The 14,912-nt window shown below is 46.8% G+C and overlaps 1 protein-coding gene across 10 annotated transcripts in view; it reads left to right on the top strand.

Annotated features, from left to right (window-relative positions):
* NBEAL2 (neurobeachin like 2) overlaps positions 1-14,912 on the top strand; it is a 227,338-nt gene that overhangs the window by 109,427 nt on the left and 102,999 nt on the right. For 4 of the 10 annotated variants that reach the window (XM_083466478.1, XM_083466481.1, XM_083466482.1 and 1 more), the window contains exons 9-10: positions 3,609-3,715; positions 10,322-10,390. In XM_083466478.1, the coding sequence (XP_083322604.1) occupies positions 3,609-3,715; positions 10,322-10,390 (176 nt within the window). Of the gene's footprint in view, positions 1-1,163; positions 1,270-3,608; positions 3,716-10,321; positions 10,391-14,912 lie in introns of those variants that run through there. The other 6 variants (XM_083466483.1, XM_083466484.1, XM_083466486.1 and 3 more) reach the window with 5 other exon arrangements.

The raw sequence follows: 14,912 nt of genomic DNA, 5'->3' as shown, positions 1-14,912 counted from the left end.
GGTTCTCTTAAATAGGGCTATGTTTAAAACTTTTTTGAGTTTCTGTCCTGTTTTTTGAGTTTGTTTGAAACTTTAAGAGCCAGTGTGGTGTAGAGAGCCAGTGTGGTGTAGTGGTTAAGAGCGGTAGTCTCGTAATCTGGGGAACCGGGTTCGCGTCTCCGCTCCTCCACATGCAGCTGCTGGGTGACCTTGGGCCAGTCACACTTCTCTGAAGTCTCTCAGCCTCACTCACCTCACAGACAAAATAAAAAAATTCCTTCCAGTAGTACCTTAAAGACCAACTAAGTTAGTTCTTGGTATGAGCTTTCGTGTGCATGCACACGAAATCTCATACCAAGAACTAACTTAATTGGTCTTTAAGGTGCTACTGGAAGGAATTTTTTTATTTTGACTATGGCAGACCAACACGGCTACCTATCTGTAACTCACCTCACAGAGTGTTTATTTGTGGGGGAGGAAGGCTCCTTAAAGGGAGTGAAAGGCGGGATATCAAATCCAAACTCTTCTTCTTTAAAACCTCAATTTCTTATCACAGCGCCACTGCAAAACCAGCCTGGTCCCAAGTGAATTTTTCTATTGCTGTTATTTGTAGCCTGCCTATCTGACTGGGTTGCCACTCTGAGCAGCTGATTTGAAGGGGGTGGGCAATGTCCTGAGTTGGACCCTGGCCCTTATTAATAATATTTATACCCTGCCCATCTGCCTGGGTTTCCCCAGGCACTCTGGGCGATTCCCAACAGAAGATTAAAAACACAATAAAACATCAAACATGAAAAGCTTCCCTAAACAGGGCTGCCTTCAGATGTCTTCTAAAAGTCTGGTAGTTGTTTATCTCTTTGACATCTGATGGGAGGGCGTTCCACAGGGCGGGGGCCACTACCAAGAAGGCCCTCTGCCTGGTTCCCTGTAACTTGGCTTCTCGCAGCGAGGGAACCGCCAGAAGGCCCTCGGAGCTGGACCTCAGCATCCAGGCTGAACAATGGGGGTGGAGACGCTCCTTCAGGTATACTGGGCCATGGTCGTTTAGGGCTTGAAAGGTCAGCACCAACACTCTGAATTGTGCTCGGAAACGTATTGCTCTTTCCCCAGTGGTGTGGTGAGTCAAGGGGAAATCCCACTATGGAGAGCTTTGAATTCCAAGTACCCTGTTCTTCTAGAACTAAGTTGGAAGCACTGCCATGGAAACAGGTTGTACGTTGCCAGGGTGGTGTCGTGCAGGGACGCAGCTCCTTGCTCCCATCTTCCAAAAAGGTATCAGTCCATTAGAAGGTAGGATCCTGTTCGAAAAGGCAGTCTCTAGTTTTGAAGGCCCCTTGAGCACCTTTCTTTTTCTTTTTTTTATAAGATATTTATTAAAATTTCACAAATTATATCAAACACAACAATACAAACAAACACAAACAAAAAAAAGAACATGTATAATTTCAGAACCTTAATTTCTTAAAACTTACTTCACCGACCTCCTCATACCTCCCCTTTCTGCATTCCCATTTCAAATATTTAGTTCAGCAAATCCTCACCCTTAATTTTATCTAATTGTCAACCGTTCTTTTCTTTTAACTTAATCTTTACAGCTGTACTCCACTTGATTTCTAAAACCACATCATCTAGCACTCATTAATTTTGCAATTACAGGTAGGTAGCCGTGTTGGTCTGCCATAGTCAAAATAAAAAAATTCCTTCCAGTACCACCTTAAAGACCAAAAGCTCATACCAAGAACTAACTTAGTTGGTCTTTAAGGTGCTACTGGAAGGAATTTTTTTATTTTAATTTTGCAATGTTTCTTAAGATAGTTCTTAAATTTCTTCCAATCTTCTTCCACCGTCTCTTTTCCCTGGTCTCGGATTCTGCCAGTCATTTCTGCCAGTCCCATATAGTCTATCACCTTCATCTGCCATTCTTCCAAGGTGGGTAGATCTTGTGTCTTCCCCCTTGAGCACCTTCCTTTCTGCCAACGTCCGTCATCAGAGACTGATGCATGGCAAGGGCTGTAGAGTTGCTAGAATAGGCAAGCTCCCTTTTGGAGCCTTTGCTTTCGACATCTGTGAATTGGGCCTGATCAGTGCAGGAAAGCAAATAGCACCTGGCTATTTCTCAGAGCCTCGCAGTTGTTCAAACTGGCATGCCTTTGTGCAGTGCCCAGTGCCAGATTTACATATAAGCTAAACAAGCTATGGGGTGCAGGTGGCGCTGTGGGTTAAACCGCAGAGCCTAGGACTAGCTGATCAGAAGGTCGGCGGTTCGAATCCCCACAATGGGGTGAGCTCCCGTTGCTCAGTCCCTGCTCCTGCCCACCTAGCAGTTCGAAAGCACACCGGTGCAAGTAGATAAATAGGTACCAGTCCGGCGGGAAGGCAAACTGCGTTTCCGTGCGCTGCTCTGGTTCGCCAGAAGCGGCTTAGTCATGCTGGCCACATGAGCCGGAAGCTGCACGCCGGCTCCCTTGGCTAATAAAGCGAGATGAGCGCCGCAACCCCAGAGTCATCCGCAACTGGACCTAATGGTCAGGGGTCCCTTTACCTTTATTCCATCTACTGTCACTTTCTTCTTGTTGCTCAAGTTTCAAACCCTCCCCGCAACTTCATTTGGTAATGATATTTTTTTTCTAATGACCCCCAAAAGTCTTCCCCTCTTCCATAAATGGTCCGACATATTGATCTTTTCCTTTGACCATCCCTTTTGATCCCAAGCCTTGTGTAAACAGGAGTGGAGGGTACAGACTCCTGGAAGGAGAGTTGGAGGAGTGGATATCTTCAGGAACTGAGTGCAGGGACAAAGCATCGCGGGAGCAGGAAAGCCTTTTTGCTGCAATCACTGTTCTCGCATGGCGCTCTGTTTAGCAAAAATGCTGGGGTACCTGATTTTCAGTCCACCTCCATCAATCTGAAGCTTTATGCTTTGTGTCTGAGCATCTTTCTGAGCATCCTTGGCTGGTTGTGTGCTGATGGTTTGTTGTTTAGTCGTTTAGTTGTGTCCGCCTCTTCGTGACCCCCTGGACCAGAGCACGCCAGGCACTCCTGTCTTCCACTGCCTCCCACAGTTTGGTCAAACTCCTGCTGGTAGCTTCAAGAACACTGTCCAACCATCTCGTCCTCTGTCGTCCCCTTCTCCTTGTGCCCTCCCTCTTTCCCAACATCAGGGTCTTTTCCAGGGAGTCTTCTCTTCTCATAAAGTGGCCAAAGTCTTGGAGCCTCAGCTTCAGGATCTGCCCTTCCAGTGAGCACTCAGGGCTGATTTCCTTCAGAATGGAGAGGTTTGGTCTTCTTGCAGTCCATGGGACTCTCAAGAGTCTCCTCCAGCACCATAATTCAAAAGCATCAATTCTTCGGAGTTCAGCCTTCTTTATAGATGATTTAGTGAGATTCTTTGGTGTAGTGGTTAAGAGCGGTGGAACGGGGTTCGCGTCTCCGCTCCTCCACATGCAGCTGCTGGGTGACCTTGGGCTAGTCACACTTCTCTGAAGTCTCTCAGCCCCACTCACCTCACAGAGTGTTTGTTGTGGGGGAGGAAGGGAAAAGAGAATGTTAGCCGCTTTGAGACTCCTTAAAGGGAGTGAAAGGCGGGATATCAAATCCAAACTCTTTGTTTTCTTCTACCTCCACTGCAGATGCCATTCCGGAAATGTTAAACTGTGATGATCGTCCCGTCTTGCAGGCCATCTTTCTGAGCAACAACTGCTTCGAGCACATCATACGCCTGATCCAGAACAGTAAGGTACAGTAATAATACAGTACCATCCTTGGGGGTTTGGCTTTGCATTCACTTGAGTCCTATCAAGTGAATAAAATATTTTTTAAAAAAATCCTGCTTTTGGAAAGGAGTCCGGCTAACGCCGCCGCCCAAGGCAATGCCAGTTTTACAAGAGATGCTCAGATGGCTCTTTGAATACAGTGGTGCCTCGCAAGACGAAAAGAATCCGTTCTGTGATTCTCTTCGTCTAGCGGTTTTTTTGTCTTGCGAAGCAAGCCCATTGACCGATTAGCGGATTAGCGCTATTAGCGGCTTTTAGCGGCTTATCTGCTGATCAGATCAGCTGATAAGCGGCTTAGCGACTTAGAAAAGGGGATGGGGGGGGGGGAAACCAGCAGGAACTCGCAAGACATTGTCGTCCTGTGAAGCAAGCCCATAGGAGATTCGTTTTGCGAAGCACCTCCAAAACGGAAAACCCTTTCGTCTAGCGGGTTTTCCGTCTTGTGAGGCATTCGTCTTGCGGGGCACCACTGTATATCCTAGTCATGGTGCAGTTAAGGCGTGCACACCCCTGCTTGAAAATAACGGCATTTTGTGTGCCTTTTCTGTTCCCCTTGCTACCCTGAGCTCTTGGGAGAAAAAGCAGAATAAAAGTAGAACAGATAACATTGCAGTTGAGGGTCTCAAGTTCCTAAAGCTGAGCTTACGAGCTCAGAACCAGGGGTGTTCTGGTTCACAGCAGCCAGGAAAAGGTAATCTCCCTTTGAGCCTTTTTAAGGGACGCGGGTGGCGCTGTGGGTTAAACCACTGAGCCTAGGACTTGCTGATCTGAAGGTTGGCGGTTCGAATCCCCGCAACGGGGTGAGCTCCCATTGCTCGGTCCCTGCTCCTGCCAACCTAGCAGTTCGAAAGCACGTCAAAATGTAAGTAGATGAATAGGTGCCACTCCAGCGGGAAGGTAAACGGCGTTTCCGTGCACTGCTCTGGTTCGCCAGAAGTGGCTTAGTCATGCTGGCCACATGACCCAGAAGCTGTACGCCGGCTCCCTCGTCCAGTAAAGCGAGATGAGCGCTGCAACCCCAGAGTCGGCCACAACTGGACCTAATGGCCAGGGGTCCCTTTACCTTTACCTTCAGCGGCATGAGCCATTGGTTATGTGGGAGAAGCATTATTTGGCTGAGGCAAGGATGTTGAAACCTGCACGCCACGTCCAGCCTGAGAAACCAGGGCTGGTGACCTGCCGTTCATCCAAAAACCGCCTCCCCCTTGATTTAATGTGCCAAGGTTTTCTTCTCTGGTCTGCTGCAGCTTTGGAGTAGCGCTGTGTCAGAAGGAGAAACCCATCGCAGACCATGCATTGTTTTTCTCCCTCCAGGGAAAGAGAACCTACGCCCTCCTGAGGGAGACCGTTCCACTGTTGAACGGCTCTTGCCGTCATAAAGTTATTCCTGATGTTTAGTCGAAATCTCTTTCGTTCCTATCTTTGGGCTTATCCACACTATGTCTCGTCCCTCTGCATTCCCCAGTCCTTTCCCTATTATTATTATTATTATTATTATTATTATTATTACTGCTATTATTACTGCTATTATTATTATTATACCACCCTTCATCCAAAGTTCACAGGGCGGTTCACAACATACGAAAACAAAAAATACATAATGAAACAAAAGCAAAACAGACCAGTCATGTCCCTTCCCACAATGGTACAATTATTATATTTAAAACAATGATGAATATGAGGGGTAAGGGATGCAAACTACTAGTTGCCAGGCTGCGAAAAAAGATAAAAACAAGGCGTACAATGAAAACCCTGTGAAAAATCCTTTTTTACTCGGATTGCCATTTGTTCTAATCTGTCCTTAAAGAGCGAGTTTTCCCTGGGAAGGGATGATGGGGCAAGGGGGGGTGGAGCCGCTTGAACCTGTGTTTTCTAGGCACGGCGCAGGCAGAAGTGTGGGCGAAGCTTTTGCCTTCGTTGGGCATGGGGAGCCTGCGTTTCTGGACCACGAGTCCCAGGACTCCTGATCATTGGCCGTGGTGGCTGAGACTGATGAGAGTTGGAGTCCCAGGACATCTGGAGGGCCAAAAGTGTCTCACCTCCGGCCTTTGGGCTTGGAGATTTGCCGGTGAACCTGCAGAAGGAAGCAGTGGCGGTGGTCGGAAGAGAGGGGAGGAACGATAGCAGCCTTCCTGCAGAACAAATCCAAGATGCTTCGGTGCTTTGTATCTAAGCATCCTCCACGGATCCTGCAGAGTCTTTATATAGGTTCCCTATTGGTAGGAGAAAATAACAGAGGCCAACCAGAGAATATTGAGAAGCAAAGCAGCTAGTAAGCCTGATCTTTATTGATCTGTTGCAACAGGGTGCTCCCCTCACCCGCAGGAGAGAGGAGGGACCCTGAAAAATGGCGTGCAAGGCCTTATAAAGACTTTTGAAATTGCCGCCCTGTAGATCAAGACCACCTCCAGAAATATCATACATACATCACAGAAGGGGTGTAACCTAAGACCACCCCTCAGATACATCATACCTACATCACAGAAAAGGCGGTCTACAACAGAAATTTGAATGTTGTTTTTCTCCTGTTGTTGTTTATCTCCTGTCTGGCAGGTTACTTGATTGGATTTCCTGGGGAGCCTGGCCAGTTTTTTGTAATGATAAATACTTAGTTCCTGGGCCAGGTCACAGGCATACACCCTATTCATACACAGACATACCCTTAAGACAGGATTTCTGAGGAAAGAGACAATGGGGAGGTTTCCCACTTTGACCTTGCAGAGAAAACATTTGCTCAGTTTAGGAATCAAAATGGTTCCAGGTCGGTCTTACTGTGCTGATCTATGTATGTGCTTGGTTGGTACACTTATGAACATTTAACATATATCTAAGACAAAATTCCTATCGCACACACAGTTTCCATGATTTCTTCCAGTCATGGGATCAGGGCCTTTTCTCGCCGCGTAGGCGCAGAATTGGGCGAGAGCATAATACGAAACGCAATTCTAATTCCACAAAAAGTATAAACGTGCCATAAAGATATGGATAAAATTACTCAAGCGCACTAATGCATGATCTCGTACGTCGAGACGGATTCCTAAACATCCAACTGATGTGACGAAACAGTGAATAGATTTATACTGCTCCCTGTTGCTTGTCACATTGTTTTGCTGCTTTGGCGTCATTCTGGACTGTCTGAGAACATACATTGTTGTGTCTGAGTGATTTTTATCCCTGTTTTTATTGTACCTTTATACTGCTTCGTGTGATCGGAGTAGTAGTTTATCCTTGCAGGTTTCTGCAGCTGTTCATGCACATATTTTTGCTGCCACCTAGTTCTTTGTCTTAGGACAAAGGTGGAGGTTGAGAATTGCATTCCCCTTTTGGGCCTTGAGGGGTACCCCTGAGGGACGCAGGTGGCGCTTTGGGTTAAACCACAGAGACTAGGACTTGCCGATCAGAAGGTCAGCGGTTCGAATCCCCGCGGCGGGGTGAGTTCCCGTTGCTCGGTCCCTGCTCCTGCCAACCTAGCAGTTCGAAAGCACGTCAAAGTGCAAGTAGATAAATAGGTACCACTCCGGCGGGAAGGAAAACGGCGTTTCCGTGCGCTGCTCTGGTTCGCCAGAAGCGGCTTAGTCATGCTAGCCACATGACCTGGAAGCTGTACGCCGGCTCCCTCGGCCAGTAAAGCGAGATGAGCGCTGCAACCCCAGAGTCGTCTGCGACTGGACCTAATGGTCAGGGGTCCCTTTACCTTTACCTTTGGGCCTTGCTGATGTAGCAGGAGTACCTGCAAACACGAGAGAGAGAGAGAGAGAGAGAGAGAGAGAGAGAGAGAGAGAGAGAGAGAGAGATGCTAGGCAGGTTCATTCCCACAAAACTTACATCCTGCAAAAGGCTGAACCAGCTTGTTCTGCCTTCCTGCCCCACTGAGCTGACCTCCTGGAGGTGCTAAGCTCCCTTTTTAGCTGTAATTGCTTTGAAGCTGTTTGCCTCAATCCTCCTTAGGAATCTTAACCAGGCTTTTCTACGCTTCTACCCTGTGATTTAAGCATCAGTGTAATGCCTGCACCGTGGGGCGTCTCTGGGAAACGGCTTTATAGTCCGTGCTTACTGTTTTCAGCAGCTGACGGGCATTTTTATTCATTGGACGCACACAGCCGGGCTCACGTTCAAAGATTCTGGGGCTTTATTTGCGTGCACGCACGCATACGCATGTTGGGACGAGCGCCACGGAATAATAACAACAGCAACAATAACAATTTTATTATTTGTATGGCGCCCATCTGACTGGGTTGCCCCAGCCACACTCCCAACAAAAATATTAAAAACACACACAACTTTTAAAAACTTCCCTGAGCAGGGCTGTCTCCAGATGTCTTCTCAAGGTTTTGTAGATCTTTATTTCCTTGACATCTGATGGGAGGGCGTTCCACAGGGCGGGTGCCACCACCGAGAAGGTCCTCCTGGTTCCCTGTAACATCACTTTTCACGGGGAGGAAACTGCCAGAAGGCTCTCAATGGTGGACCTCAGTGGTCGGGCTGGACGATGGGGGTTAGAGACTCTCTTTTGGGCATACGGGGCCAAGACCGTTTAGAGCTTTGAGGCTATTATTTTTATTTATTACAGTGGTACCTTGGTTCTCAAACTTAATCCGTTCCAGAAGTCCGTTCCAAAACCAAAGCGTTCCAAAACCAAGGCACACTTTTCCATAGAAAGCAATGAAAAATGGATTAATCCGCTCCAGGCTTTTAAAAACAACCCCAAAAGCAGCAATTTGACATGACTTTTACTATCTGACGAGACCATGGATCCATAAAATGAAAGCAATAAACAATGTGCTGCAGTTATAGAATCAATCAGTCAGTAGCTGAACGGGGTTCCATACAGTCACAGTCACAAAAACAACAAAAAAGAACCGCAAATACAAAAATGCAAAATAAACAGCAAACGCATTTGCTCAATGTAACACTCAAAACGGAGCACGTTCGGCTTCCATAAAAAGTTCGCAAACACTTACTTCCGGGTTTGCAGTGTTTGGGTTCCAAGTTGTTTGAGTATCAAGGCGTTTGAGAACCAATTTAGCACTGTACAGTGGTACCTCGGGTTACATACGCTTCAGGTTACATACGCTTCAGGTTACAGACTCTGCTAACTCAGAAATAGTACCTTGGGTTAAGAACTTTGCTTCAGGATGAGAACAGAAATCGTGCTCCAGCGGCGCGGAAGCAGCAGGAGGCCCCATTAGCTAAAATGGTGCTTCAGGTTCAGAACAGTTTCAGGTTAAGAACAGACCTCCAGAACGAATAAAGTACTTAATCCGTGGTACCACTGTATTAAGATGCACATATGGGGACTGGATTCTTCACATGTGCATCAAGAAGGGAGCATGTGATGGCCCCCGCTATTAGAAATGTCATATGCCTAGGCTATTGGATTTCTCACATTTTGCAAACCACGAACCCTGCACTTTTAAGCCCAGCCTTGCCGCCCTTTGGCTTAGAAATTCAACTGAGATTCTCAGGAGGTGGGTTTTGGTGCTGCCGTTCTTACACTTCTACAGATTCATAGCATACGCCTGGTCCTAACTTTGGCTGTTTCTCATGTTGGTGGAATACTACTACTACTTACTACTACTAATAATAACAATAACAATAATTTATTATTTATACCCCGCCCATCTGGCTGGGTTTCCCCATCACTCTGGACAGCTTCCAATCAAGTGTTAAAAAAGTACAGCATTAAATATTAAACACTTCCCTAAACAGGGCTGCCTCCAGATGTCTTTTAAAGAGAAGATAGCTGCTTATTTCCTTCACATCTGAAGGGAGGGCATTCCACAGGGCGGGCGCCACCACCGAGAAGGCCCTCTGCCTGGTTCCCTGTAACCTCACTTCTCGCAATGAGGAACCGCCAGAAGGACCTCAGAGCTGGACCTCAGTGTCCGGGCAGAACGATGGGGGTGGAGACGATCCTTCAGGTATACTGGACCGAGGCCGTTTAGGGATTTCAAGGTCAACACCAACACTTTGAATTGTGCTCGGAAACGTACTGGGAGCCAATGCAGATCTCTCAGGACCGGTGTTATGTGGTCCTGGCGGCCACTCCCAGTCACCAGTCTAGCTGCCGCATTCTGGATTAATTGTGGTTTCTGGGTCACCTTCAAAGGTAGCTCCACGTAGAGCGCATTGCAGTAGTCCAAGCGGGAGATAACTAGAGCATGCACCACTCTGGCAAGACAGACAGTGGGCAGGGAGGGTCTTAGCCTGCGTACCAGATGGAGCTGGGAGACAGCCGCCCTGGACACAGAATTAACCTGCGCCTCCATGGACAGCTGTGAGTCCAAAATGACTCCCAGGTGAAACATGGACTTGTCGTATAGCATAGGGGCGAATCCTGAGACGGGCGTTCAGATGCCCTCAGACGCCTCATCCTCGACCAGCCTGTGCATTTGACCTGCCAAGAGCTTTCTACATTTGGCAACAATGCAAGATATAATAAAGCGCTGGCCCTCAACGCGGCTGTGGCTTGCCCTGTCCTAGCCTGCGCCTGTTCTCCTCCTTCCTCGCTTGCTCCCCTCTCCCTTCTCCATTGAATGACCTTGGTTTTCTGACCCCGTTTCCGACAGCTCTACCTGAGTGGGGAGTTCAAAGCGTCCTGGGACGATTCCGCCGCGACCGAGACGGAAACCCGCCAGGTATTGCCTGCAGCTTGTGGTGTGTGAGATGACGGGCTTTGCACGTGGGGTTGCATGTGCTCTCCTTTTTCCTTCACGGGGCACAGGGGGATTTCCCGGGATTTGAAAGGAGGGAATTTAAATAATACGGAAGAGGTAAGAATAATAAAGGTAAAGGGACCCCTGACCATTAGGTCCAGTCGTGACCAACTCTGGGGTTGCAGCGCTCATCTCGCTTTATTGGCCGAGGGAGCCGGCGTACAGCTTCTAAGGGTTATTTCTAGGTTTTGCCGCCTGCACATGCGCAGAAGCGCTAAATCGCGCAGTGCACCTGCGTAGATACAGCGCTTCAGGTTGCACACTTTTCAGGTTGCGAACGGGCCTCCAGAACGGATCCTGTTCGCAACCAGAGGTATCACTGTATTGTATTTCAATATTTTGTTGGAAGCTGCCCAGAGTGGCTAGGAAAACCCAGCCAGATGGGTAAAGGACCCCTGACCATTAGGTCCAGTCGTGGCTGACTCTGGGGTTGCAGCACTCATCTCACTTTATTGGCCAAGGGAGCCGGCGTACAGCTTCTGGGTCATGTGGCCAGCATGACTAAGCCACTTCTGGCGATCCAGAGCAACGCACGGAAACACCGTTTACCTTTCCGCCAGAGTGGTACCTATTTATCTACTTGCACTTTTGTGCTTTCGAACTACTAGGTGGGCAGGAGCAGGGACTGAGCAACGGGAGCTCACCCCGTCGCGGGGATTTGAACCGCCAACCTTCTGATCGGCAAGTCCTAGGCTTTGTGGTTTAACCCACAGCGCCACCTGCATCCCGTAAGAATAATAAAAGTCTGCTTTTCCGGCCAATTCTGGCTAGGCGTCTCTGGGAGAATGAATAGAACCGAGAAAGGACTTACAAGGCTGGAGAGTGGACGGTTCCTTGCTGCAGAGGGAAGTTTTTATCAGGAGCTCATCCTACACTCGAGTAGGACCCTAGCAGAGACACATGCCCGACTGGCATGTTCTCTCCCTCCTGGTCGATCGTTCGGGAGTTTCAAAAACTTTCTTCTGCCCGAACATCACAGCGACCGACAACAGACATCGGCAAACTTAGGAATCCACAAAGTGTTCACAGTTTGCGTAACAGACCTCAACAACTCACCATTTTGGGTAATCTACTTTATTTACATAAGGGACGCGGGTGGCGCTGTGGGTTAAACCGCAGAGCCTAGGACTTGCCAATCAGAAGGTCGCGGTTCGAATCCCCGCGACGGGGTGAGCTCCTGTTGCTCGGTCCCTGCTCCCGCCAACCTAGCAGTTCGAAAGCACGTCAAAGTGCAAGTAGATAAATAGGCACCGCTCCGGCGGGAAGGTAAATGGCGTTTCCGTGCGCTGCTCTGGTTCACCAGAAGCGGCTTAGTTATGCTGGCCACATGACCCGGAAGCTGTACGCTGGCTCCCTCAGCCAATAAAGCGAGATGAGCGCCATAACCCCAGAGTCGGCCACGACTGGACCCTAATGGTCAGGGGTCCCTTTACCTTTTTACTTTATTTACATATAAACACACACGGAGCACTGTGACATGGCTCCCTCTCTCTCTAGCATCAGCCAGCAAAGAGGGAAAGAAGAAAGGACAGTAGTCCCACTTCACAGAACACAGTAACACAAACATCCTGTCTCCGTCACTTCCCAGTCTGTGGAGTCAAAACATAAACCGTCATGTGATAGACAAAAATCCCATGACTGCAATCACGGAGCAGGAATTCTAACAGTTTTGTCCTTCTTTCTGGGTTCTTGACATGCGTTGCCAGCCGGCTCTGGGCAGTTGCAAGTTTCTTTCTGAGATGCATGCGGCAGGTATAATACGAGGGGATCATGGAGGGACCGCCACCCTTCTAGGACGCTTGCTGCCAGAATTCTTACCATGGGCGCTGGCAAGACCCGCCATGATCCTGCCCCCTCCCTTTTCTGCAATTCCTGCATTGCCCTTCCACCCGGTAGACCCGAATCTCGCCTGCTGTTGTCTTTCGTTTCCACGCCACGAGGTCATCTCAAACGTCTTCATTCTCTCCGCTGAACATTTCTCGCTTTTAATACTCTACTTAAAATCAGATGAGTGCCTACGGAATACTGCAGAACACCGTCAATAAGCTTCGCCTGATACAATCCCATGCTTTATACAGCTTACTTTTTGAAAAATAAGGAAGGAAAGAAATAAAATAAAATCAGTAAATTAAAGCAAGGAAGGCCCCCTAGCCAATAAGACTACTAACATGCCAGGCAAGTTCAAGTTCAAATTTCAAATCGTCATAGAATAAATGGCTGTCCACATCAATTTCCCATTTTGCTCATAATATTCATAATGTATTTTAATATTTTGTTGGAAGCCGCCCAGAGTGGCTGGGGAAGCCCAGCCAGATGGGCAGGGTATAAATAATTAATTATTGTTGTTGTTTAGTCATTTAGTCACATCCGACTCTTCGTGACCCTCTGGACCAGAGCACGCCAGGCACTCCTGTCTTCCACTGCTTTCCGCAGTTTGGTCAAACTCATGCTTGTAGCTTCGAGCACACTGTCCCACCATCTCGTCCTCTGTCGTCCCCTTCTCCTTGTGCCCTCCATCTTTCCCAACATCAGGGTCTTTTCCAGGGAGTCTTCTCTTCTCATGAGCTGGCCAAAGTATTGGAGCCTCAGCTTCAGGATCTGTCCTTCCAGTGAGCACTCAGGGCTGATTTCTTTAAGAATGGAGAGGTTTGATCTTCTTGCAGTCCATGGGACTCTCAAGATTATTATTATTATTATTATTATTATTATTATTATTATTATTATTATTATTAGATTATTATTATGTATAATAAATTATTATTATTATTATTATTATTATTATTATTATTATTATTAGGTGTATAAAACCCCTAAATTTCTCTCACCTTATTTGCTTCTAAATGCTTACATCTGTGAGCCTTAAGGTGAGCTGCTAGTTAAAGAACCACGTAACTGGCCTTAAGATTGCTGGCTTTGAAAACTTATTTGTCTTTCAAACCCATGTATTATGGAGTTTGAAGGTTATCCCTCGTTCTTTCCCCCTTGGGAGCAACCTGAACATTTTTTTTCCTGATCACACCCTCACGCTGGCATTGCATTTATCTCTTGATTTCATTGCTGTGGTGCAGTCGGCATTTGAACGAGACATTTAGTTGACCCAGCTGGTTATTTTAGAGTACATGGGTGCGATGTTGTATAATGTGCCTTGCTCTTCCATGCTGTCGCATAAGAATGTTTGGCGGTTGCTGCATGTTCAATAGGCCGTCGACTTGCTGTTTGTGAAGCTTTAAAATCCTTTCGTATCCGTGTCACAGAAATACATAACCTTCATTTCCAAGGGTGCTTCCCAGACAAAGGAATTCACACGGCAGAGGGTTTAACTCTTTATTGTCAAAGAAAGAGAGTTGCTTCTACAGCTATGGATTATTATTTTTTTTATAAGATATTTATTAAGATTTTTTCACACATTACAAAAAAAATGGAAAAAGAAAAAGAAAAATGCAAAATAAAAACAGTTAAAAAAACACATTAATTTTCCGTTTCTTATTTTCCCTAAGCTTATTTCCCCGGACCTCCTCATACCTCCCTTTTTTGTATTCCACTTAAATTTATTAGTTCAGCAAATCCTTACCATTAAGCTTTTACCCATTTATAGACCTTTGTTTCATATTCTCTAAAAGCATTACAGCTAGAAACCACTTAATTTCTATCCAACATGATTCTAACATTCATTAATTTTACAATATTTCTGTAAGTAATCTTTAAATTTCTTCCAATCTTCTTCCACCGACTCTTCTTCCTGATCCCGGATTCTGCCAGTCATTTCTGCCAATTCCATATAGTCTATCACCTTCATCTGCCATACAGCTATGGATTATCTAAAAACACACCAGTCCAGAATTTAGGCAGTTATTCCCAGGTCCATACTTCATGGTATAGTTGGCAGCTACTGGGGACAACCATTCCTCCCCAGTTTATATACCTTCCCCCAACAGGCTGTGCACATCTACCCTAATAATACCATGTATAAGACTAGGTTTTCCCCCTAAAAAACAATGTCAAAAATTAGGGGGCGTCTTATGCTCTGGGCCATCTCCCCCCATTTTCTTAAATCTGAGTCCCCCAAAATAGAGGGCATCTTATGCACGGGGGCGTCTTATAGACTGAAAAATACAGTAATAATTATGATGATGATGATGATAACAACAACAACAACTTTAAGTATAAAGCTCTAGAGGGGGAACTCACACTTAGCAAAAGAGGACCAGTCTAAGCATAATAATAATAATAATAATAATAATAATAATAATAATAATAAATTTCCCACCCATCTGGCTGGGTTACCCTAGCCACTCTGGCTAGGGTACAGTGAAATACAGTGAATCATCAAACATAAAACGCTTCCCTAAACAGGGCTGCCTTCAGATGTCTTCTAAAAGTCAGAGAGTTGTTTATTTCCTTGACATCTGACGGGAGGGCGTTCCACGGGGCGGTCGCCGCTACC

Source organism: Podarcis liolepis (genome assembly GCF_965112155.1).
Source record: "Podarcis liolepis genome assembly, chromosome: 12".
Lineage (NCBI taxonomy): Eukaryota > Metazoa > Chordata > Lepidosauria > Squamata > Lacertidae > Podarcis > Podarcis liolepis.
The sequence above is the reverse complement of the archived record's forward strand: the minus strand, read 5'-3'. Positions and strand labels throughout refer to the sequence as shown.